The sequence below is a fragment of the Garra rufa genome, chromosome 5, assembly GCF_049309525.1.
Source record: "Garra rufa chromosome 5, GarRuf1.0, whole genome shotgun sequence".
NCBI lineage: Eukaryota > Metazoa > Chordata > Actinopteri > Cypriniformes > Cyprinidae > Garra > Garra rufa.
The window spans coordinates 9,905,770-9,932,496 of NC_133365.1; the positions used below are offsets into that span (position 1 = coordinate 9,905,770).

The 26,727-nt window shown below is 37.6% G+C and overlaps 2 protein-coding genes and 1 long non-coding RNA gene across 4 annotated transcripts; all 3 read right to left on the reverse strand.

The window, feature by feature from the left end:
* Positions 1-3,821: 3,821 nt before the first annotated feature.
* Positions 3,822-5,107, reverse strand: hcar2 (hydroxycarboxylic acid receptor 2-). The gene has a single exon (XM_073839395.1). It carries the CDS (start codon positions 4,985-4,987, stop codon positions 4,064-4,066), a length of 924 nt encoding a protein of 307 aa, XP_073695496.1. The 5' UTR covers positions 4,988-5,107; the 3' UTR covers positions 3,822-4,063.
* Positions 5,108-10,312: 5,205 nt separating this feature from the next.
* LOC141335269 (uncharacterized) lies at positions 10,313-10,918 on the reverse strand. The gene is made up of 2 exons (XR_012355607.1): positions 10,685-10,918; positions 10,313-10,620 (listed from the first exon to the last, which is right to left on the reverse strand). It is a non-coding gene; the product is annotated as an uncharacterized lncRNA (long non-coding RNA).
* A 24-nt stretch (positions 10,919-10,942) lies between these two features.
* On the reverse strand, positions 10,943-26,364 carry sapcd2 (suppressor APC domain containing 2). 2 transcript variants are annotated; one of them, XM_073840676.1, is made up of 6 exons: positions 25,543-26,364; positions 22,079-22,206; positions 15,217-15,363; positions 13,875-13,976; positions 13,694-13,798; positions 10,943-12,318 (listed from the first exon to the last, which is right to left on the reverse strand). In XM_073840676.1, exons 1-6 carry the CDS (start codon positions 26,276-26,278, stop codon positions 12,190-12,192), a joined length of 1,347 nt encoding a protein of 448 aa, XP_073696777.1. In that variant the 5' UTR covers positions 26,279-26,364; the 3' UTR covers positions 10,943-12,189. The 2 variants fall into 2 exon arrangements, with proteins under 2 accessions (XP_073696777.1, XP_073696778.1); XM_073840677.1 differs by having other exon boundaries at positions 13,675-13,798.
* Between the last annotated feature and the right edge of the window lie 363 nt (positions 26,365-26,727).

Consider the following 26,727-nt stretch of genomic DNA (forward strand, 5'->3'; position numbering starts at 1 on the left):
GTGATATCGCCAGAACAGGAAAGTGGCTGAATGGATTTCAAAACGGTAAAACTCAACTTATTAATATGGGTGGGAGTTGGAGACTGAGCCTATTTCCAAAAAAAAAAAGTGGAGTGTTCCTTTAAACATGTTGACTCTGCTGGACTACAGTGACTTTTTGATTTACATTATGGTTCTTGTTATTGGAAATATAGTTTTCGATCCATTGAATCATGAGGATCTTAAGATCTGATGTTCATCCCCAATACTGAATGGTTCAGTCATATTCATGTTGAAGGAATACCATGACGTTATCATGGTAGTTTTCGCACATTGCACAGCACACATACTGTACTGATGTTTAGATAATTTAGATTGGTCTTCATTCCTTTAGACAGCGTGTTTTCTGTCTGTGACTGTATTAATTATGTTCGTTGGAAATTAATGCTGTCGTCCTGTTTGACCTGGTTTGTTAAATGTCAGTTATGATGTAAGCACATCTTAGATTAAATGCAATTTAACTTAAGAACCTTGTATAAGATCTTCTCTATTGTATTGTGAATTAATGGTAATAATTTCAACTCCTCTTGAATGTTAACTCAAAGCTTCAGTGACGGAATAAAGCTTTTTAAATAGGTCAGTGTGTTGTTTGCATCTTTAGATTTACTTGACCAAATAACATTTGTGATTGTTCATTAGGATAAGTCATATAAAGCCTATAAAGATGCAGTATCATATTAGATCATGGATTTCTAGAATCTAAATGATCAACATGATCAGACTTTGCTGTTAATCTACCATAAACCTTCTTTTATCTGACTGACAGTTAAACCTTTTTTTAATCAAATTATTTTACTCTAATTGTACAAATATCCACCTTCAGCGCTTGCTTCACTTGACTTTTTGCTGTGAAGTAGACGTACTTAAGAATATACGTAAGAATAACTTTGATAGTCTTAGTAATATGTACCCCTTGACCACAAAACCAGTCTTAAGTAGCACAGGTATATTTGTAACAATAGCCAAAAAAATATATATTTTTTATGCCAAAAATCATTAGGATATTAAGTAAAGATCATATTCTATGAAGATATTTTGTAAATGTCCTACGGTAAATATATAAAAACGTAATTTTTGATTAGTAATATGAATTGCTAAGAACTTAATTTGGACAACTTTAAAGGCGATTTTCTCTATATTTTATTTTTTTTTAACCCTCAGATTCCAGATTTTCAACTGATTGTAACTCGGGCAAATATAACAAACCATACATCAATGGAAAGATTATTTATTCAGCTTACAGATGAATGAATAGGCTACTTACTGGACTGAAGCAGCTTCGTTGTTCAGACATATTTTTTTAAAGAAAAAACAGTAAGTCTCAAATATGATCTCCAGACTTTTGAGGAACATTTGTTTCCAGGATCTGTACTTTCACTTTTTCACTTTCACTCAGTGGAGGAATTATCTAACCACGCCTTGAAAACAAATCAAGTCTTTTGTGGGGCATTTATTTGTTTATCTCTCAATCATCATTGCATTACATTGCATTACATGATATGTTTTGATCATCTAATTGGAGATATAGAGTGAAAACCATTATAAAGATTTGATTGATTTACATTAGAAACATAAGAATTTAGTCTTGCTTTTTGTATGTAAACACATCAGCATCTTCACCTATTTGCATATTTCGCTCAATTTGAGTCTCTGATTAAAATTTAGATGTTTTCCCCTACTTTATCACTATATTAGACTATATGAGCCATAAAAGTCTGATTTATGTGATACTCAAACATTTTATATATATATATATATATATATATATATTTTTTTTTTTTTTTAACTATTATGTCACATGCTTTACATAGTTAATTAAGCAGCTCGTATAGTTTCTCATGGTCATCCAGTGCCCTCTAGTGTTCAGTTATAGTGTAGTGGAAATGAATCACTTCAGTTCCCCCAATGAATGCAGATCCGATTAACTGGACTTCAGGAGTCATATAAACGGTTTAAAGGAGTAGTTCACAAGTATTTACAGATAATGTACTCACCCCCTTGTCATCCAAGATGTTCATGTCTTTCTTTTTTCAGTCGTAAAGAAATGGTGTTTTTTGAGAAAAAAGTTTTCAGGATTTTTCTCCATATAGTGGACTTCTATGGTGCCCTTGAGTTTGAACTTCCAAAATGCAGTTTAAATGCAGCTTCAAAGGACTCTAAATGATCCCAGCTGAGGAACAAGGGTCTTATCCAGCCAAACGATCGGTTATTTTCTAAAAATATTTACAACTTGTTTACTTTTTAGTTTTAATCTGCCCTTATATACTTTTTTTGGCCGAGCTAGGCAAGATTAATATTTGAGGTTAAAAAGTATATAAATTGGCTTTTTTTTTTTTTTTTTTTTTTAAACCCATCATTTTGCTAGATAAGACCCTCTTTTCCTTGTCTGTGATCATTTAGAGCCCTTTGAGGCTGCATTTTGGAAGTTCAAACTCGGGGGCACCATAGAAATTCATATCGAGAGAAATCCTGAAATATTTTACTCAAAAAACAAAAAAACATAATTTCCTTAAGGCTGAAGAAAGAAAGACATGAACATCTTGGATGACAAGGGGGTGAGTACATTATCTGTAAAATTTTGTTCTGAAAGTACTACTCCTTTAAGAACTGGTCTAACCAACTACCACCAAGTAAAAATCAGTCTTTTCTGGAATCAAATTAGACCCATCTTACAAAGTTAAATTAACTTGTTAGATGTGCTTCAGTGATTGTGCGACAAAGCGTTCTGAACTCGTTTATACCCGCCCTGCGTCCCAATGTTCATACTATCCGTCCTAAATAGTATGTGGAATTACAATAAGTTAGTCCCAAAGCATAGTATGCTGTAAAGAGTATGCCAAAAGTCCCCAGATGATCTACTATTTCAGGTCGATTTTTAAAGTGTGGATCCGTGCACACTCTAATGGCTAATATTGCCCACAATTTATTGCGCTTTGGCAAAGGATTCAGTCCAGAACTACAAACACGAATAAAACGCGTAAAAAAAACTAGCATTGCAGATGTGCGCGACCGTGTACAGAACTGTTTAGAAAAAGGGGTTTAAGTTACTAATAATCCACATAACCTGGTAAAATATATTTATTTAATGTTATATGTGTTATATTTTATATGCAACAGCAATGTGAACTTTTATAAACACCCGTTTGGTCGTTTATCTTTTAAATGCATCATTATGCAGAAAATATAAGTAAAGTTTTCGGCATGAAAGACCGCAAATGGCAGATAAACGTGCTACTTTTCTCTCCAATACGGTAGGATGTTAAATTAAATTAAATGTGGAGAATGTTAACTGTGACAAGATGATTGACAGGCCATTTTTCTAAGACGCAGTTGTGTGACGTGTTAGTATGTCCCAAAGCTTGCCTACTTTTCTACTACACACTCAAAAATGTGTACTTTGTCTTCACCAAGAGAGTACATACTTTAAGGGCGTAGTATAAGTATGAAGATTTAGCGCTGAACGCGTGTCAGATCAGACGAGCTGTAAACAGGGTAGACACTGCCTACAAACAGAATAAAGCTGACTTCATTAAACTTCTACAGGGTGATAACGAGACTTTTACACATAAGCACATTTTATAGACGCAAACACCGTTCATTAATCAAAACTGTTCGAACGTGCATGTATTTATTAACAAATAAATATTAATCATATACTTCATACATATACTTTTTAACATTAAAAAGCAGCTGTCTTGAACAGAACAGAATTTACAGACATAAGTTAATAAAGTATACATTAATGAGTCTGATGTGACATTATTAATGCACTTAAACGAAAAACTAAAATGTTAATAACAACATGTTTATGTGCGCAAAATATGCAACTGCTCAGCAGGTTGGTACTTACGTTTTCCATGTATTTTTCCAACAACGAACATGCTTAAGCATAAAACGGCTGCAGATTCCCGTCAGAATGAGTCTAACATGATCACATTGTTTAGAATAAACACAGTGCACAAACCTACATTATTATGTGCATGCAGTTCAGTTCCATCGAATGAAACAGTCCAATATCAGCCGCTCACTGACTGACGGTGTAAACGGGATCATCGGCACATTCGGCGTTTTTAGAGCAGCAGCGCAGCGTATTGGGCAGCTTCTCCCGCGATAGATACAAAGCCGGTTGAATGCTGCTGCTAATGTCCATGAAGCCGAAGGCGATGTAGTGGATATAACAGCGGAAAACATCGGGAGAGAAATATTCTCGAAAGGGAAAGAGAGCCACCGGCGGGAAATAGTTAACCACAATGATGGCCAAGATGATGAGGACCATTTTGAAGGCTTTCTTCTTGACTGGATGTCTCTCATCTCGGCCTGGAGCCGATTGTCTCAGAGCCCAGAGGATGGAGACATTACAGAACAGCATGAATGCAAATGCTGCCAGGATCATAACAGTGAACACTTTATCAAAGTTAGGGATGTTTCCCACACACTTTAATGCAGCGTAGACCAGAGTGATGAACCAGACGACGCCGGCGCAGACAGAGCGATGCCGCTTGTCTTTGAGGTTGGTGAAGGTGATGGGATGGCGGACAGCCATATATCTGTCCAAACAGATGCAGGACAGGAAGAGCGGCGACGAGTCTTTGACACCATAGAAGAAGCGCAGGACGTACCAGGTGCTGCTGGTGGTCAGATAGACGATGTTGGCCAACTCCAGCGGAGGAATGAGGCAGAAGAAGGTGTCCAGCACGGCCAGCTGGATGATGAAGATGTCTGAGGTGGATGAGTCACCCTTATTCTTACGAATGAGCCATAGAACCATGATATTGGCTGGGATGCCCAAGAACATGTTGATGAACTGCAGCACCAGGTAGAAGATGAGGACGACGGGCATGTCTGCGCAGCCGGCGTACACGGTCTTCTCGGCTGATGAGATGTTGAGAGGCCGCTGTTTGATGAGCAGAGAGGAGTTGATGAATCTGAAGAGCTCTAGAATTGCCATCGTCCTCTTAGTGTGTCAAGACCAACAGCTGAAACACACAAACAGTGATTAAATGCAACCAAACAATCAATGCTTCTCTGGCCCTCCTTTACATGTGTTTCCTCCAAAATGCCACATCAATGTCTCCAGCAGCAGAAACCTGAACTGAAGCTTTCACTTCTGTCATGATACTCAAAATAAAGCATGTATCTGCATCAGGATCACATCATGCTCATTCATGCAACAACAGGCTTTCTGAATTTCGTCTTTTGAAGAATATTCACTTTCTATGCTAATTTAAAAAATGCATATCCCACAGTCAAACCTTAAAGTCTTGACTATAACACTGTAAAAAATTTGCTGTAGTTCTGCAGCTGGTTGCCAGTAACTTACTGTAGATTTTTAATTTGTTATTTACTGGCAACAGTTTGTTCAAAGTTAAATGAACATTAAACATTAACAAGTCTTTGTCTTTACAGAATAAAACTATAAAATAACAACCTACTGCAAAGCATTCTGGGAACCAGAAACCTTCATCAACCTTTTTCTGTTTTTTCCTTCAGATTTTGGTTCCCAGAATGCTTTGCATGAGGCTGTTATTTTAGTTTTATTCTGTAAAGATAAAGACTTGTTAATGTTCAATTAACTTTGAACAAACTGTTGCCAGTAAATAGCATAAATTTAAATCTACAGTAAGTTACTGGCAACCAGCTGCCAGTAATACTGTAATTTCTACAGATTTTGTTTACAGTGTAGGAAAAACACGATTGTCAGTTCATTCAAAACACTTTGCTATTTACAACAGGGCATGTTTATTTATGACAACTAGACCTGATCCTCTGCAGATCCTCTGCTTTGTCTCAAAGCAGCTTCACAGAAATAAAGAGTTTCAGCAATCTGCTATTTTAAATATCATTATGGCTTCAGTTTTTATCTGTAAAGCAGTTCTAGTGAACAATACATTTCATTAAGTTGAGTTATTCAGCAGCCTCAGTCTATAGTTTTAGTACAACTAAACTGTCTCAATAATGTGTCAGTTGTCATTTATTCTGCCAGTAAAGCTGAACACAGAGAAAGCTTTCCACAGTTATTATAAGCAGCATCTCTTACCTTACATGAGTTACTGTGGTCTCCGAGATGCTCTTCAGCCGCAAGATCTGGTATTAAGTTTGTTGTGGGACTGACAGCTCATTTTAAACTGAAGGTGATAGACAACACCTTCACTCCCATGATTCAACACCACCGGGAGCTTCAGGAGCCAATCAGAGCCAGGCGTTTTGGAGACTAAAGGCCAATATGGAAATGTATGGTCTGAATGGTTCTCTTACAGAAAAAAACATTTGCATATTATTTATTTTCTAGAACAGATAACATGGTTACATTTTAACATATTTACTGGCTTTATGAAGAACGAGTTATTGGATGGTGGGATTCATTGAGAAAACATGTAGTGGCAAGTCCTCATCATTAACAGCGATTGGCAATGATGCAACGCGCCATTGGCTCCTGACGGAAATTTGGTGGTAAACAACTGATGCAACCGTCCATTAGGATACTTCTGAAATTCAATGTAACAAAGTGTCGTTTGTTGCGTGAAGATGACATGGAGCTGTTTATCTGGATGGAAGAAAAAGGCAAAAGACTGTCAAATAGTGGCTGGGTTTTTAACCTGTCGTTTTTTTCTGTTACAGTGGTTTTCAGTGTCAAAACAGACACACTTTTGTCATCTTTAGCTTCTCAGTTTTCTTCATCAGCATGAAACCTCAATGAATTAACACAAGAATTTGCAAAAGTACTTTGACCGTCCTATTTTTTCACAGCCTCGTATAAAACACTGTAATAATACATTACAAAAAAGAAATACTGAGAAACTGTTGAGCAAGTGATTGTTGCTGACAATTAATTACAAGTTTTTTTTTTTATAAAAACTGTTTATGTAATTATTATTGTGAGATGCAGATTCATTATTGAGTTTGTTCTTTAGTCATGAACCTGCCTATGAGCTCTTCTGATTGTAGAAGAAATAAGATAAATCACATTATTGCTCTATTGTGTTGGTGATTATCAATCTCTCAAATGTGAAATATATACAATACTGTGTAAGTCTTAGGCACGTTAGATTTTTGATACAAAAACTGTTTTGGACATTTTTTTTTTTTTTTTTTTACATTTTACAATAAGGTGTTATTTGTTAACATTAGTCAATGTATTAACTAGCAAGAATGAATAATTAACAATGCATTTGTTACACTGTTTATTAATCACTGTTAATGTTAATTAATGAAAATACAGTTGTTCATTGTTCATGTTAGTTCATGTTAACAACTTGTGATTTTAATAATGCATTAGTAAATGCTGAAATTAACATTCTCTAAGATGAATACATGCTGTTCATTTTAGTTCATTTTAACTAATGTTAACAAATGAAACTTTTTTTTTTTTTGCATCTGTGTGCCCAGTAGGATATGAATATCAAGTTGCAGTTGACCAAACATACAGTTTGGCTTAAAGTATAATAATTGAGTGATATTTGTGTACAAAGGAGTCTGATATGGTTCACACAGAGATCTGACCATCATTCAGTTTTCACGCGAAGAAATAGAAAATAAACTACTGAACTGTGAAAACTTGCTGTTATTACTTTGTATTAACAAAATTAATATTTAATGTCCCCTAATAGTTGATTAACTGTTGGTTGAGTCGAGGCTTAGTCGACTAAATTTTTATTAGTTGCTTAGACGCAGAAAAAAAAAATCCACAAGAAGCGGTGAAGTCACATGTCTGTAATGGTCAGATCGGAAACGGCTGGTTTATGTGGTAATATAGTACATCATTCATCCACCTCAAATATGGCTTTTTTCATCTGAAAGATGTATGTAGAAGCAACTTTATATGGGAGTTCAATGGAGTGTGGAAGCTGAACAGTAGCGTGCTCACTGACCGATGGAGGCACCGGTGCGGTCACTTGCTCTTAAAATACTCTGTCATTTTTGGTCATACAGGTCTTACAGACAAGAAAAAGATTTCTGTAAAGAGTGAAATGTCTACTTTTAAAGGGGTCCTATCATGCTTTTTCACTTTTAAAATTTTAGCCAGTGTGTGGTGTGTGTATGTTTGGGCATAAAAAACATCTACAAAGTTACAAATCTCGAAGTCCACTCCAAAGGCAGATATTTCGTTTTTAAAAAAATCCCTTTTCAAAAACTATACAACGAACGGCTCCTTTGGACTACAGCACTTGTTTTTTTCCCGCATGCTATGATGTCACAGCACTGTCCTTTAAAATATCATTCAAATAAATCCCGCCTACGGAAATTCGAATCGTTGGCGGGTGGGGAGGCACGAGGTGGGGGTTCGCCTAACTTTAGTGATGTAGCATTGACAGCCGCTTCTGGGATGCTTCAGCGAGCCACAGGGCGGCCTGTATAAAAGCAAGCATTGACTAAAGTGTCCGAGAACTGCTCTGGGAGCCGTGTTGGAGACGCATGGTTGACGTGTGCGGTATAGAGGGTCGAAACACATGCAGAGCCGCGGCTGATGTAAACACAAGCATTGACTAGAGTGATGGTCATCGGTTGTAATAATTATAGTTTCATGTATCAGCGATCTTGCAGGCTGACGATAGGACCAACACTACTGTAGCGTATTGTTTACTTTCCCCTGACTTCCTGCTTTCAGACGAATGAAATCGGAGTTATGTTAAAAATAACCCTGGCACTCCCAAACTTTAGAACGGCATAGACAAGTGTTTCTCTCCATCAGTCCAAAACAAGTCGATCCATAATAAAAAAAGTGCCTCACATGACTCCGGAGGGGTCAGTAAAAGCCTCCTTTAGCGATCCGATGTGTTTTTGTAAGAAAAATATCCATATTTAAACCGTAAGAAACACTTTAATCAGCCTTGCGATAACAGTTGTACACGGAACTTGCTGCTTTGGGAAGCGGCGTGGCAGTACTGAAACGCTGTCTAAGCTGTTCGCCAATTGCAACGCAGTATAACTGCTAACCAATCACAACACATTTTGTTTTTCGGAAGGTGGACCTTCATCAAACCCAGAACTAATCGAGCCATTTGTGCCAGCTTGGGGAGAAAGCTATTGTAATAATGTAAATTATGTTAAAAATAATGCAACCACCAAGCATGAGAGCATGTTCTAGTGCAGCCCCAAAACCAGTGTTGTTTTCGTCAACGATGACGAAATCATTTCGTTGACGCCACTTTTTTTCATGACGATAACGAGACGATGACGAGATAAAAATGGCTCGTTGATGACTAAAACATGACGAGACGTGTGTGAGTTTTCGTTGACGAGACGAGAATAGACGAAAATGTTAGTGGGTGGTCCGTCAGACGTTTAAAATGCATGACATTTCCGCTTATTGTGCATGCCAATTAAAACTTAAAAAGTATCTGACGCTATGGCAAGCCGTTTTAGCATTAAATACTCTTTGCTATACTAGTATGGCAAGCCGTTTTAGCATTCCATCCTTGTTTGTCTTTTATGTTCTAAAACATTCCTTCATTATTGTAATTATTGGTGAAAATAGTCAATCCGGAAGCTCACATTGTGTTGAACTATAGATCTGCTATTTTCAGAACTTATAAGTGACACTACCCAACAGTAAAATACTTACTGACCTACATTAATTTGTTAAAAGACTACTTTTTTTCCCTTTTTTTGACTAACACTAGACTAAAACCTTTTTGACTTTTCGTCAACTAAAATTGGACTAAAACTATCACATATAGAAGTGACTAAAATTTGACTAAAACTAAGAAGCATTTTAGTCCAAAAGACTAAGACTAAGACTAAATCTAAGATGGTTGTCAAAAACAACACTGCCCAAAACAAAATAAAGACTTTGTAAAAGAGCATAATAGGACCCCTTTAAATGAACCAATTCAAATACAAATATTCTAAGATTATGTAATCCATATGAAACATGCAGACACATCACTACTGCGGAGATGACGAATCAGTGTCACTGACTTCATTTCTTAAGCCGAAAACAAAGAAAGCACGTTTATGAATTTCTAAAACATTAATGGTCACCTTGCTGTGCGTTTGAGTGCTTATTAGGCTATGTAGGCAATTAAAGGCTCATTTTTATGATTTATATAATTTATTAATAAACATGCAACGTCAACTGATGCTTAAAATTAACGACTACTAGTCGACCAGAAAAACATCTTTAGTCGAGGGAAGCCCAATTTTATGTTTCTTTGCCTACCAAAGAGTACACAATACCCTAACCTACAAATCTTGTATAAGAGAAAAGAAATAATTCCGCATTTACAGAAGTGAAATGTTAACTGATGCAGAAGAAAATCACAAGAACAGAATATCAAGAATAAACATCTTGTTTTAATAATGGAAAAGCATCAAGATGGTTGTGGATTACATATGCAAATGAAAAGAGAGTGGTGACATAATTAAATCAACAGTATGATGAGATTCATTACATCACATGTAAAACACACAGCTGTGGCAAATATAAAGCCTCTAATGACATTAGTGCTCTCCAGCTTCATTGATTGTTCTCCTGTAGTCTCTTAATGATCATTTAACTATTATTTTTCCAAAGCACCATCGCTCCGCATCGCTCCCTGCAGATTGAGGACAAAACACGGCGTTCTTTCCAGTGAATGTTGCCTTATCAGCTTAATGAAAGTGAAAAACACTTTGGCTGCTACTGTACGTTCCCAGCGAATGTTGCCTTATCAGCTCGGTGAAAGTGAAAACACTCTTTAGCTGCTACTGTACATTTGCAGTCATCGTCTAAAAATGTGATTTAAATGGGACAACTGAATTTGCTTTGTTTCTTCATGAACATGGACACATTCAGCTCCTGTAAACTCAGTAGCCATGTAATAACTGAAAACCATGTGCCACAATGCAAATCATCAGGGCCTTACAGAGTTCAGGTAAAATAATGCATATTACCAGCAAATCTTATTTCAAATCTCTTTCACTCAGGTGTTGATGAAGCCCACATCCATTTCTTCCTATTTACTCCCATCTGATGATGACATGAAACACCTTTAGATGTTCGCAATAGCATGTTCATCCACAAACATCCCTTCTTTCTTAGTTTGATCTTGCTATCAGGGCTGAAAATCAATCAGCCAGTTCTTCATCTTTCTTCACAATATATATAACATTCGTATCTGAAATTCACTTTTGTGCCATTTTGTGCTTTTATATGGCTATATGATATAGCAAATATATGTTGGAAACATTTAGTCACAACAATTCCTAAAAAGTCACTTTTGAATTACTTCAATCACAATGCACGCAGAAACCTGTGGAAAAAACCCCGCAAAAACATTGCACCCTTCACAGCTCCATACAGCAACCAGAGAACAGAAGCAAGGGCTCGTGAGGTGCATTTACATTATTTTTTGACCTCATAATCTGTAACTATAATGTCATAACAGTTGGTGAAATGACGGTCTTCTCTCTAATGACGTATGCATAATTTATCAAATCATTTTTTGCTCCTCACTTACAATCTACTGCTAGTTCACATTCAGATTCGCCTCCATCCACATCCAATCAACAATCAATGGACTGAACCGAAGTCCTGCCCTACTTTTTAACTCGGATGTACATCAATACAAAAAAAAAAAGATCTGCCGCTACTTCTGTTACATTATGTCTTTAAGAAGTCTTTCAAACTTTTCCCCTTTAACAATCTTTAGGAAAAGTACTACTCTTTCAGAGAAAACAGCATGCTAATTAAAGCGCCACAGCTAAAATAAACCGAAAGGAAAAGTCTACATAACTAACTGAGCTCACTAATCAACTGTTCAGATAAAAGTTCCATATTGATTACACAGGAGAAAAGTGTAGAAACTTTAAACGCAGCCTCTGTTCAGATGAGTTTATCTCTGATTCCATCTGATCTTTCTGCGCTGGAATCCAGTTTATTCTTCGCTCATCGAATGTATTTTGTCTTAGCTGACTGAGATCAGGCCTTTTCAGGTGAAGGTGAGATTGTAGCTCCTCACTGAATCGTGTGTTGATATCATAGATTGGACTTTTGTTGGTTCAAATTCCTCTGAAAATCCGGTAATGTCTGTCTCAGATGGTTCAGTGTGTAGTATGGTGTTGTGTTGATCTATGGACTGGTGGTGATCATATGAAGGCATGGTTCAGTGTGTAGTGTGGTGTTGAGAAGCTCATGATTGTGATTTGAGCAGATCTCTGGAGTGATGGTGATCAGATGAAGGTAGAGTCGAGAGCGCTGCTATCGTGAGCACTGCGAGCTCGGGCTTCAAACAGCTGCTTGATCAGAGCTGATTTCTCCTGCTCCAGCTGAGTGATGCGCTCACTTTTCTCTGTCACCTCCTGTAATGACAAATGACAAACAACGTGAGAAAGCAAGAGACACCAGAGACATTTCTGCATCTTCAGAATTTTAATCTACACGCAGTTACAGCATTTAACCTCATCTCTTAAAAGGGTCATCGGATGCCCATTTTCCACAAGTTCATATGATTCTTTAGGGTCTTAATGAAAAGTCTCTAATATACTTTGATAAAAAAATTCTCAATAGTAGTGTAAAAAAACACCCTTTTACCTTGTCAAAATCAGCTCTGCAAAATATCAGCTCATTTTACGCTTGGGCCCTTTAAATGCAAATGAGCTCTGCTCGCCCCGCCCCTCTCTGCTACAGGATTACGAGTTGTAATGTTTACTTTAGCCGCGTTTATCGGTGAAACTTGCCAAAAAGCACATTATTAAGAAAGGCCATTTGCAAAGATGCATAAAAACCCTTATAACTCACTTCTGCTGTGGGTGAAGCTGCATCACGAATGATTCACACGAACATAGATGCATATGTAGATCGGGATCGGCGCTTTCCTTTTAAAAACGAAAGTAACATTATCCTCTGCCTCTTCAGCGGCTCAGATGTCAGGAGTAAATGACTACTGCTATGTTCATGATTACATCCAACAACAGAACACCTCAATCGCTGAAACACCTCTGCACCTGAGTCACACAATGGCGGTCGGAGTCGGACTGTTTCATCTCGGTGAGGGCGGGTCTAAGGTAAGACGCTCATGTCAATCAACTGTGTTTCATCACAATGACAAGAAGCTGAGAATGATCTGATTTTAAAAAGGGAATATTACTTTTAAAGATTAAAAAAAATACCACTGGGTGGATTTTTGTCATTGTAGGGTGGTTGTGTACACAAACTGCCATCACACATTAATGTTCAAACAACATGTAAAAGTTAGTTTTGCATCCGATGACCCCTTTAAGAAAGCTGACCACATTTAAGAGACAGCATAACTGTGATGAAATATCAACATGCTAAATAGACATTTGTGTATTGATGCTTCTGTTAATCGGATGGTTTCCATTGCTATTGTATTAAGTAAGGAACTCATGCCAAAAAGTCACAGAATTAACATAATAAATTTAACCTAAGTTTGTAACCATTGGTGTATATAAAGAATTAGTTCACCCAAAAGACACAATTAAGGATATTTTTTCTTTCGTTAATGAGAGAACCATCATGGTACTCTTGTGAACACGCATCCACAAGTGATGCAGTACAGACGAAAATGTGGAATAAAGTCGTTTGTTTTTGTTAATTAATCTCTCGATTAATGAGCTAATGATTTGAATCAGGTGTGTAAATAAGCAAACGCAGACTGAAAACCACCGGGTCTAAGTGTTATAGTTGATATTTACGTGAGTATATGTGTGAGACCTGTGTGAGGAGTCTGTTCTGTTCCTTCAGTACGTGGATGGCCTGAGGAGGCGCTGAAGCAGGAGCAGCAGGAGGAGCGCTGGAGGAGCCTGTGGATGGGAACGTCTGAAGAACAGCACATTTTTCAGTCAGCTCAGTAACAACAATAATATATCAGAGTGAAAGGAGATTTTATACAAACCTTCCCGGAGAATGAAAGTAAATCGCTGAGGCAGCGTGTGACGTCCTGGAGTTTAGGCAGAACAACATCCAACTGACTTTGACAAGACTCAGCCAAAAACTCCTGAAGAAATAAAATACAATGTCAGAAATTATGAAAACAACATATATTGGTGCATCTCAATAAATTAGAATGTCGTGGAAGAGTTCATTTATTTCAATAATTCAACTCAAATTGTGAAACTCGTGTATTGAATAAATACAATGCACACAGACTGAAGTAGTTTAAGTCTTTGGTTCTTTTAATTGTGATGATTTGGCTCACATTTAACAAAAACCCACCAATTCACCATCTCAACAAATTAGAATACTTCATAAGACCAAAAAAAATTTTTAGTGAATTGGTGGCCTTTTGGAAAGTATGTTCATTAACTGTATTTGTACTCAATACTTGGTAGGGGCTCCTTTTGCTTTAATTACTGCCTTAATTCGGCGTGGCATGGAGGTGATCAGTCTGTGGTACTGCTGAGGTGGTATGAAAAAACAGTGGCCTTCTTTTTCTCCTTAGCCCAGGTAAGATGCCTCTGATGTTGTCTGTGGTTCAGAAGTGGCTTAACAAGAGAAATATTACAACTGTAGCCAAATTCCTTGACACATATGTGTGTGGTGGCTCTTGATGCCTTGACCCCAGCCTCAGTCCATTCCTTGTGAAGTTCACCCAAATTCTTGTTTCAATTTTGCATGACAAGCCTCTCAAGGCTGTAGTTCTCTCGGTTGGTTGTGCATCTTTCTCTTCCACACTTTTTCCTTCCACTCAACTTTCTGTTAACATGCTTGGATACAGCACTCTGTGAACAGCCAGCTTCTTTGGCTTACCCTCCTTGTGAAGGGTGTCAATGATTGTCTTCTGGACAACTTTCAGATCAGCAGTCTTCCCCATGATTGTGTAGCCTAGTGAACCAAACTGAGAGACCATTTTGAAGGCTCAGGAAACCTTTGCAGGTGTTTTGAGTTGATTAGCTGATTGGCATGTCACCATATTCTAATTTGTTGAGATAGCGAATTGGTGGGTTTTTGTCAAATCTGAGATAAATCATCACAATTAAAAGAACCAAAGACTTAAACTGTGACTACTTCAGTCTGTGTGCATTGTATTTATTTAAAAATAAACAAGTTTCACAATTTGAGTTGAATTTCTGAAATAAATGAACTTTTCCATGAAATTATAATTTATTCAGATGCACCTGTATATATCTGGGCTGTATTTTCGAATGAAACATCTTGATCTCTAAAAGACTCATGATTACGGCATATATATATTATGGCTGGACTACTGAGGATGATGTTTAGTTGTCTGGACGTACGGTGGAGTGGCGGCTCTGGCCAATCTGTCTCTGTGTTTCAGTGATGTTGTGGATCTGGGTCTGGTACCATTCTCTGGCTCGCTCCAACACATCCAGCCCGGCTAGTAGGGAGTCTTTCTCCTGCTCCAGCTCCTTCATCTGCTTTAGCTGACAGAAAACACACACCATTACAACACACACACACACAGCCTGTTAACAGACATATTAAAATATGATATGACATGACATGCAATTACAATACAGACACAAAAGCTCAAATGTGTACGCGATTGAAGGCTATTATATTTTACATTTATTCATTTAGCAGATGCTTTTTTAAAGCAGCAGTATGTAAGTTTTTCAATTTCCTACAAAACCACCACTGGCTCTGCACCTATTTACCTAAATTCATTACTTCAGACTTATGTGCCTCTAGAAGCTTGCATTCTGCAAGTGAACGGCACATTATTGTGCCATCCCAAAGAGGCACAAAATCCCTTTCATGGACTTTCACATTAAATGTACCCTTCTGGTGAAATCACCTGCCCAACTCAATCAGAACAGCTGAGTCCTTAGCCATCTTCAAGAATCGGCTAAAAACACATGTGTTCCATCTTTATTTGACCCTCTAACTCTAGCACCCTCTATTCTAATTATATTCTTTAAAATTTAAAAAAAATAACACTAGCTTTTCTGTACTTGTTGTATTCTATCTATCTATTTTTAGGCCTCTAACACTAGCTTGCTTTTTCATTTTATTATTCATATTTTCTTTTTATTTATTATATCATTTTTAAAAAACCTTGATATGTGTACTGCATTAGGCTAAATGAGGCTTGTCAAAGCACTTCCATGTTATTGCTCTTTTGTTGATTTTGATTGCTTTCATTGTCCTCTTTTGTAAGTCGCTTTGGATAAAAGCGTTTGCTTAATGTGAATGTAAATATCATTTAAACAAATGTCTAATGTCTCATTTAATTACACAGACCTTGCAGACTTAGTCAAACCTAGTTGTGAGATCTTGTGAAGTGTGCATTTGTATCCTGGTTGGTCAGTGAGAATTGAATGTTAGTTTTTCGTTGTAGTTCTTGAAAAGGTAATTAAAAAAAAAAAAAAAACTAATTATCTCTCTTTGAAATTTTTTACTTTGTAGATGTTTTTTATGCCCAAAAATACACACCACACACTGGCTAAAATTCAAAAAGGTGAAAAAGCATGATAGCACCCCTTTAAAAAAAAAAATATATATATATATATATATATATACACTATCAGTCGACCACTACTGTTGGCTTACAGAATGCAGATAGCTGTGAATAAGGCAATAGCAACATTAGCTAATTGTTTTAGTGATAAGACGCAACAACTTCAGAGTCCAAAGCCTGCAGCACAGAAACAACCGGAGAACAAGCAGAGGACAATGTTTCTGACACAAACACACTTCAATCACACTTGTGAAAACTATTTAAATATTAAATACACAGATTAAATGTATAGGTCACAACTGCATCTGTCTCTGAAAAAAAAAAAAAGGCAATTCAGTATCTGTAACACACACCAAGTTAGCAGGTAACATTATGAAGTTTTGATCAACATCATGCTGGTCACACTTATACAAAACAGCATGAGATGCTGTGAACTACAATTTTAATCCATTTGAGGTACCACAATTTCAATTTAAAGTCAATTAATTCTGCGCCTGCACCATACTGAAATCTGCTGGTTTTAATACCTTCCAGAGATCCATGACATGACAAACACTTAAAATCAAAAGCGATAAAATCAGTGCATAACAAATCTAGTCTCATTTGTACTTCTGTGTTTGCTTCCATGACGTCAGACAGATTATATACAAGAATGTAACTGTGACCCTACAGCACAGGGGGAAGACTTTCTTTAAATATCCACTTGCGCATTTCAGCTTTAAGACATTTTACTTCAAAAAATAAAAAGAAAACATTTGTATAAGTAGAACATTCAATAAGGTAAAACTTTACAATTTGAAGGCATTAAACGCATTTAATATAGAGCATTTCAACGAATGAAATACTGCTCAATAAAGCAGCCAGTGGATCTTCTGCAAGCCGACGAACTGCCGTCTCAACTCTTTTTAAAGCGAGTGAGTGAAAGAGAAATAAAGGGAGGGGAGAGGCTTTGTGCTGTGTGTTTGTGTGGTGGGCCATCGAAAGGGAAAATCCTCTTTGTATAGAGAGACGGGGAGCAGACAGAGAATCACATCAACACTCACACACACAACTGCTTTCACAAGAGAAAACATACAGACGCCACACGAGGGACACGAGCTACAGTCCCATACAGAGAATCCCAGCTCAACACTCTATGCCTCAGTCAAATACTACATTAAAAACATGGAAAGTTTTACAGAACAGACAGCTCACGGCAATGTAAGAAACAAACACAGAGAAAAGTACAGTAAACACCATCAGAAACATGACCTTCATACGCAATCCACCCGAATGTGACACTGTTCCAGTCCGACTGTCTGTCTCACTCACCCAGAGGTAGAAGTGCAGGGCTCTGCTGGAGAACAGGCTGCTGCTAAGAGGAATGAAGACGGTGGTGTAAGCGGCCCACACGGCAGCGTCCAGGCCCCGGGGCCCGAGCCGACTGACCACCATGTGCGGGAGGGGAGGGACAGAACAGCTGAGACCAGCAGAGAGACGCAGAGAGAGCAGACACCCACAGAGAAAGAGAGAGTGAATGTAAATGCTGGGAGGAGCGAGAGAAAGACAGCTGAGAGGAGGAGCTGATGAGGAGAGATGCAACCATTCAGCTTCACCCTCAACACATCAGTCATAAACACTGGTCATGCTGCACACTAAAGACAATACTCATTATGGAGCTCAAAAATACTCAGAACAGTGAATAAGAAACAATGCTAAAAACAATCTGGGCTGCCGATAGGTCAATTCTATCTTCTCTAGCTCTTAATCATTTTGCAGATGCGAAGAAGGTTGTTTTGGCTCAGTATTCTGCTCAGATGAATCTGACGGTTTGAGGTGCACTACGGTGATCATGATTACAGGGGGAGGGGGTCAGTAAAATCCTCCATTAGCAATCTGATGTGTTTTTGTAAGAAAAATATCCATTTTTAAAACATAAGAATCACTTTAATCTAGGTTGCACAGTTGTACACGAAACTTGCTGCTTTGGGAAGGGGCGTGGCAGGACTGAAACGCCGTCTAAGAGGGGACTGTGGGACTGCTAACCAATCACAACACATTTAGTTTTTTGGAAGGTGTGCCTTCATCAAATTCGGAACTAATCAAGCCATTTGTGCCAGGCTGAGGAGAAAGCTTTCGAAATAATGTAAATAATGTGAAAAATAATACGTTTCTCAAAGCACCCCCAAAACAAAATAAAGACTTTGTAAAAGAGCATAACAGGACCCTTTTAATGTGCGCATTTGAAAAGTCTTCCATGTTGGGGTCAGAAAGATTTTTCTACATCTAAATAAACAGTTCTTATCAAGAAAAAAAATAAATAAACGTGGCATTTGTGAGTGGGGTGGCCAAACCTAGCTCTGCAATTGCGTAAATTTTTTAGCGTTTTTGCATAAAAAAATATTTATCACCTGCGTTAACACACTAATTTTGTCTGCACTAATCTATGTGACATACTGGCAAAATGAGTCAGAATGCACAGTCAATAAAAAAAAAATATACAAAAAAATCCCCCCCCCCCCCCCCCCCCAAAAAAGGTGGTCAGTTTTGGTCAAATTTGAGGTTTTTACAAAAATTTGTTCATTAAGCCCTCTTCTAGCGATCCCATTTCTCCAAATATTAATTAAACATCTAAAAAAAAAATTATGTCTTTATTTGTACTTTTTTCTGAGGAGTTCCTTTTCCTCTGCTCACTTCTGGATAAATGCAGCTGCTTCTCACCACAAGTTGTAAATCTACTGCTGCAAAGCACAGCGTTCCAGCTTTGTGAATTCATATCGAATTATCAATGTCATGAGTCCAAACCAGTGAAATATGATTTTCAAACCCATGCTGATGAAAACAAAATGATCACGTTGACGGACATTTGCTAAGTGTGTGCATAAGACATGCCTCTCCAAAAGCGTGCAATCCCCTATAAGTACATTGTGAAATATGTCTTGGCAAGATTCACACAAACATAATCTGTTATGTCTTACATAAACGATAAGTTAATAGTTTGGGACAAAATCTGAAGTGCTTTGAAAAAAAAAAAAAAAAAAAAAAAAAAAACTGTGTTATTCTATGTGGTGATGTAATTTCAACTAAAACATGAAAACAGGGCGGGACATATCAAGCAGCCCCGCCTATTTTTTAAAATAGCCAATAGCATTCCATTTACATCTGCTTAGGCCAGAGCCGTTGAGCTTGGTAAAGCCGCATTTGACAGCTTATGACAGCCACAGTCTAATAAATTACCCCCTAGATTCAATATTTCTAAAACAAAACAGTGATCATAATCATGCTGAGGCTGTGTAGTTTAATACATGCCGACTCGCGCATATAATCTGCTCCGTGCTATCGCATCTCTAGACCGGAGCCAAAGTCCGGAGTAGACTGTGCGCGCTGGCAGTGATGATGCAAAACCAGACCTCATTTGCCCCAATGGAAACCATATTTACACTGTCTGAACTGACTGTCCCTATCGCCTACATTGTGTACTACATGCCAGTCACCATACAGAAAATACTAACACTGTGAACAAGTGACCGATCTCAGCCGCAATGTCAGGCGGAGGCGGGACGCTACGGATTCTAGAGAGCATTTGATTGGACAGAAGGTTTGAAGAGAAGCTGAAGTGCAGCATGATGTCATAAAAAAATAAATTATAAATAAAATAAAAAGTTTAGAATTTTTTCTTTGATCTGTTTCTCAAATGTTGTGGTTTTTCCAGCTGCTTTTGATGTAGATGACTGATTTGCTGCTAGAGCTACAGCCCCCCCTAAAAAGAAGAAAAATAAAGACTAACACTAAATCTGTAATTATAGTTTTTTTAGTTATGTGTAATAACTAAATTTGAAGCAAAAACAGATGGTTCTGACTAGCTTTGTGAAATTATATTACAAAAAACATGCCTGAACGAAATAAAAACAGCAGACGGGCTGAATGACAACACAAATTCACTCTCTGACAGCAGGTGGCACTTATAGAACAGCAACAATATAGCATTACCTTGGTTACTACTGCAAATAAAGCAATGCTGTGGTTAAACACTGCTTTAATATGCATTATACAGAGAGCTGAAAAGAAAATACATCTAAACTTTTCCAAAGACAGTGAGTTGGCTCTGCCTGTTAACAGTATTTTTCTCTTTGCATCCATCTTCAGCGTCTCTGAGCTAAATAATCGGCTGTTTATAGACTTCATAATATTTCCACACAAATGATATTTCGGAAAATGACTGCAATGCAGTTTCACCTATTCCTTCGGCCATCCTACAATCAGCTGACTGAGAGGAGGGGGAGAAGTCATGTTTCTCTGTATGCTGCACTTAACCTGAGGGATTCCATACATTTTCAGGCTTTGACAAAAAAAAAAAAAAAACAAAAAAAAAAAAACTGTGCATACCGCAAGTAGTGACATTTACAGCAGTGACATTTCCAAATAACGGTATACATGAAACTGTAATCAGCCCATGCCTACTTAAGCCTGGAATACCCCCCCCCCAACTCTGATTTTATTTAAGCTTTAGACTTTGATTCCATCCAGTCGAGGATATCATATATATATTTGATATTTTCAGACAATTTTAGAACACATTGTTTTCATTTGTCACACATCTGCTAGCAACAAGGCGGCTGTTTCTGCATGAGTTGGTTGTGATCGAAAAAACTTGAAATTCTGGTATTGTATGATTCTCTGTCAAGTGAACAATCAGTTTGGTTTTAAGTGTCTTACAGTGTATTCCAGCCATTTGAAAGCGCTACTTGTCTGTGCCTGCAACATCAACCCCATCTGAACTCCTTTTGTCACCATGTAGACCTGCTTAAATTCCTCCATTGCAAAGCTATTTGAGCTCTTGTTTACATTCTATACTGACAATGATATGCAAACTTTGTGATAGATTATCTGCCTCTTTTTGGTACTGTTCCTTGAACTGAGTAAAGTTACTGAAATCACTGAATTTAAGTTGGCAGAATTTATGTTGGACTTCACTTATTTAAACTGCAAGATGTCTTCAGATATTCTTTGCACTGTATGAGGCAGTATTTTCAAAGTACCTGTTGCCTTTTATGTATTTTTTAACAGTTTTGGGAAGTATTTTTGTTGAACTTTGTTTCTTCAAACTACATAATACCTTCACAATGTTTTTTTGCACAGTGTTAGGCAGAATTTATGTGGCACTAATGGTACATGATGCCCTAAAATATTGTTTTCAGAATGATTTAATAAAAGTTTGAAATACTAATTTTAGAAATTGTAGTTTTTATTTATTGGAAAGCTTGTCAAAAGATTAATCAGATAAGGGGAAAAAATCATAAAAAAAAATAAAATAAAAATAGATTAGCCGACAAATCGGCTAAAAGTAAAATAATACATTTTACTTTTAGTTAAAATAAAATTCAAATTTAGAATTGAATCTAAAATCAGATTCCATAAAATATATCAAACAGAAATTTAACTAAAAACAGAATCGATTTTGAAACTAATTCTGACCCCAAGAACAGATTTGAATCAAATCACGGGATTCCAAAAGATTCTTCATGGTTCATAAGAACTCCAGAGTTCAGCTCAAAATGACTGACAAGCCATTAAACACTTCGGACTTTGAATGAGCTCATGAATTTAGGCCATTGCCAACAAACAGTCTCACTCCTCTAAATGTATACAGTTTTTTTTTTTTCAAATTAAACAGAAAACATGAAGCATATTTTGTTTACCATCTTATAATCGACTCCGTTTGTGATGGTGTGGCGTCTCTGCTCATCTCGACTCCTCGTGTGCCGTCGGGATCTTGTGAGGCCTGTCATAGTTTCACTCTGTGACCGAGGCAGACCATTGTTCTCAGCTTAAAGAATAAGAGAGAAAAATATGTTGCTATAAGATATTTATAACAAAAGAGAGTGTCCCAATGCTTGCGAACTGCTTAATATGAATCTTTTTGGATTTAATGCCAGTATTAGACACACAGTTTACATGGGTCTTATACTTCATACTCTTCGTCAGTCACCACCATAGACCATTTTAGCATTTTCACTAGGGATGTAACGGTATCAAAACTTCACGGAACGGTAATACCTCGGTATGAATGACACGGTACGGTATTTATTGAATCATTTACAGGAAAAACAAAACTAATGAAGAGACTCGAAAAAAGTGCCAGAAGTGTTTATTAAACAGTTTACATGAACACTGAACATATCAATGGCATACAAATTTGCCATCTATCTGTAAACTTTGAAACAGAAACTTAAATTTTTCAATTTTAGTAACAAAAAATTATTAAAGCATGTAAAAAACAGTCAAATCAGTTTAGCTGAATGATTTGTCTGAATCTAGTTGTCTGCTTCAAATAAGATTTTTTTTCTTACCCCATTGGCAGATTATTTAGCTTGTTTTAAACAAAAACTCACTAAATTTTGACTTGTTTTTACTAAAAACAAGACAATAATTTTTACTTGTCTAGAAAATCCTTCTTGATTTAAGAATTTTTAGATATTTTGGCTGGAAACAAGACAAAATTCTAAGTAAGAAAAGCATTTTTTGCAGTGCAGTAGGCTCTCATGCCTTTCTTTCGCATTAAATCTTTATTAAAAACAATCCTTTAAAGAACTTTTCTACCTGGACAAGTGCATCTATTATGTTGCCTAGTTTATTTAAAACTGCACCTTTCCTTATTTTAAACCTAGCCAAAAAGCCACGTGTTGACTGTGAAATTTATATGCATTTATGGTACATTTCCGTGTCAATCCATGTTCATTTTTACAGCGAGAAATGCACTGTAACATTAATTCAGCGCATACAGCGCAGCAACAAATAGACTCGGTGCCGAAACGATCGCTGCACTGCTGCAAAGGCACCGCTTCTAGGACGTACTGCCGGACAGCAACCGCGTGCAGTGTGAACGCTCTAATCTGTTAACATGGATGCTGAAAAGAATACGTAACGCATACGCACTTCAGATGGAGCAGGTTCGACCATTTCCATCTCTTTTCCTTGCTGCTACAGTCTGTAGCGACAACAGACCGCAAAGGATGATGGCCACGCCTGGGCTGATGGGAAATGTAGTTCCCGCTACCTCCCGTTCGCTCCATTCGCCTGAGCTAACTTTTCTCAGAAGACCTATTGTTTTATCGAGTGATGCGACCACGGTAGTATCGAAAAAATTTGTTATTGCGGTATGACGGTATTTACAATACCGTTACATCCCTAATTTTCACGTTTAAACGACTACTTTTAAGACTAAGGCTCAATCCCATTTCTACCCTCTACTCACGTTCATGTGAAGGCGTAGGGGTGTCTCTATTCTCTTTTGGCTTCAAACAAAGATTATTAGGACCATACTTTAAACGAAAGGGGTATGAGAATTATCTCAACATAAACCGGTTATAGTGGCCGGTTAAAGCTGCCCAAGCGAACAAGAAGACTCATAAATGTAAGCTTTTTGGCTTTGATAATGATTTTAATGAAAAGTATTCATTTGTTTTATGCTGAATTTAATCATGTGTTCATATTTATGGTGATCAAAGAAATGTTTGCCAAAAAAAGGCTAAAGTTTGCTAACATTAACATGACTTCACAACATATTTTCATGAGTCCCACAACATATTTTCATGTCTGATCAGAGCCATAACCAACGTAGATATATATATAACATATATATAATAACGTAATATATATATTTGTGTGTGTGTTTCAGTAAGAAGTACAATAACATGGAATGGTAAATAAAGGCTCTAATGCACACCATCATAGGTGTGTGTATTGTATGAGATAGACGACGTATAATGATGTGTAACGGTACAAATGCTATCCAATTTCTTAGGGAAATGTTTTCACCCTTATTCCTTGACACTCTGTTTCAAGGGACAAGGGGTAGGTGAAGGAGCATAAAATAGAATTAGGATTGGGCCTAAAACAGTTCATGGGTTTATATCTTCATCATATGCATTATGTCTTAACAAAAGTTAAACCTGTGAATTATTCTGTGCTTCTCTGATCTAAAAGCCAACAAATCCTCTGGTTCTTCTAGTTTCTTCAGGGTTGTCTGCAGACCCGAATGCTTCAAATTCCTTGTCATGAAACAAACTAGTTTGCAGCAAATTTCATGTTTTGAATGAAAACTTGAAAAAGAAAGAAAAAACTTGGCTTGAGCAAGTTGTTTTACAAACTTTTTGTTTTGCCAATTTATTATGTCTGACCAGTATTTTGGCAGTTACTGCTGTATTGTATGTCAAGGGTTTGTCTTAAACTGTCTCCTGGCAAACAATCCTGTCATTATGAAGGACTAAGAGCTGCTTTCACACAGATTTGAAATGAGTCACAGTTTGACAGCTCTCACAATCCGCAAATATCATAAAATGATCATAATAGCTCATCTGATAGAATACCAGCTGTTCTCCATTATTTCAAAACACAATGCCTGGATTTAATAGTAATAATTTACAATGTGTAACTGTGCAAACCTCACTCATGGCAATGTTACATTCCTCATCTTTATGATATCTTCTTGATTACATGATGTTGGTTGGGTAAGACGCATCTGAAACATTTCAGTGTTTCCTTTGAGTGAGTCCTTTCTTTTTCCTCCACTCCATCTGACAGCCTGAGTGAGTTTACATTTTTAATATCAATCTGCTCTTAATCCTGGACATTAATGCGATCAACCGCTCTCACTAACCGCTGAAACTTGAAACTTCCAGGCGGTTGTGTTGAGGCAAGCTGGAGCTAAACTCTGCAGGACACTGGCTCTCCAGGATCAAGTTTGGTGACCCTTGCGTGCATTTACCTGAATGCTACTGGACTGGCTTGTTTGATCAAGCCCAATCAGAATGCTAAAAACATTAGAATCAGTGCCGATTGTCTTTTATGGCAGTGAGGTGTGGGTTCCACTTACAAATCTAAATCAAGAATTTACCAAAAATAGAAAAAACATCCAACAAATAATGCATGCAGGGTAGAATTAGGCAAATATCCATCTGAAACAATTCAGTGTTTGCTTTGAGTGAGTCCTTTCTTTTTCCTCCACTCCACTTGACAGCCTGAGTGAGTTTACGTTTTTAATATCAATCTGCTTTTAATCCTGGATCAACCGCTCTCACTACCCGCTGATCCTTTAGTAGGTCTCGGTGTCTAAACTCTCGAATATAGTGAAAGGATGCCGTCATGACAGTGATGACCTTACCTGTGTTTTGGATGTCCGGAGATTCCAGAGCAAGTGATTCAATGGATCGGATCTGATGTGCGTTTTGCCCGATGTTTATAGGATCAGATCGATATGAACTCTCAGATCTGTCGAGTCCACCGCAGATCCTCGATGCGACCGAACCCCCAAAATAATGCGAAGAATCGCTGTGTTTGTCTAGATACGCAGAGCTCTCGTGCGGTCTGTTCCGTCCATTTTGCCGGCTGTGGAGTGTGTTTATTCCGTTACTCGGTCCAAGCGGCCGAACTTTAACGGTACAGTCAAACGGCCGCGCGGTAATGTTACCGCCAGCTCTCTGTTGTGATTTCAGCTGCTGTTGGTGGTTTGAAACGATCGATCTGCTGCCGTTTTCGGTAATGAACATCGAGTTTCTAAGTCCCGCGACGAACCGCTCGAAAGTCAGACACCCGTGATGCGGTGCGACGCGCCTCAAACTCTCCAAAACTCCTGCGGGTAAATCGTGAGCTTCCGCGCCGCGCCACCGACTTTCAATCTCCGATATGTGAACGAAACCCTTCCTTCCATCGTCAAGAATGTCGAATAAAGTCCGCAAACTGTGAAGGAAAGCTTTTGGGAGCCCTTGTGTGTTAAACTCCGTGTCCTTCGGCTGCATGTTCGCTGTTTTAAAACTTGGACATACTTTCCTGACGCCACTTTGTAGAGTATTGACTAGTCCGTTACCTTTGCCAATGGGTTCTGTTTGTAGTAAGGCCATTAAGTTGTTTTATTTACAGCACACTTCAATGCCCATCGGCTGTTTTGTTGTAATATTTTTATGTGAGATTTCGCTTCCGTCTCCAATCAAACTCCCCGCACACATTCTGAGCCCGATCCTCCTCTCTGTCGCTCCGCCCTGGGAACGCTCGCGTAGCCAAAGCGATCCTCACGCTCATTGGATAAAGAGTGAGTTTCTTCACCGTGATTGGCTGAAACTACAGCAACAGTAGATTTGAGTTTTTCTGCACAAGTATTTGAAAATCAGTAAACCAGTCACAATTCCCGCATATTTTTGAAAAGCAAAGAGAAAACTTAACTAGTAACACATTTTCTTTATGCCAAATACTATCAATGTCAATATCTCTGATATCCGTTTCTCATACATTTCTTTTTTAAAACTAGAAATATAATGCAGATTTTTTTTTCTCAGTGGTTCTAATATTGATC

What these genes read in the sequence shown, in the direction of transcription:
- hcar2 (XM_073839395.1), bottom strand. Translation starts at nt 4,987, where the DNA reads ATGGCAATTCTAGAGCTCTTCAGATTCATCAACTCCTCTCTGCTCATC.
- sapcd2 (XM_073840676.1), bottom strand. Translation starts at nt 26,278, where the DNA reads ATGGCCTTACTACAAACAGAACCCATTGGCAAAGGTAACGGACTAGTC. An exon ending in GCCAGAGCCGCCACTCCACC is followed by an intron (nt 13,977 to 15,216) that starts GTACGTCCAGAC and finishes TTATTTCTTCAG; the next exon opens with GAGTTTTTGGCTGAGTCTTG. An exon ending in TACTTTCATTCTCCGGGAAG is followed by an intron (nt 13,799 to 13,874) that starts GTTTGTATAAAA and finishes GCTGTTCTTCAG; the next exon opens with ACGTTCCCATCCACAGGCTC.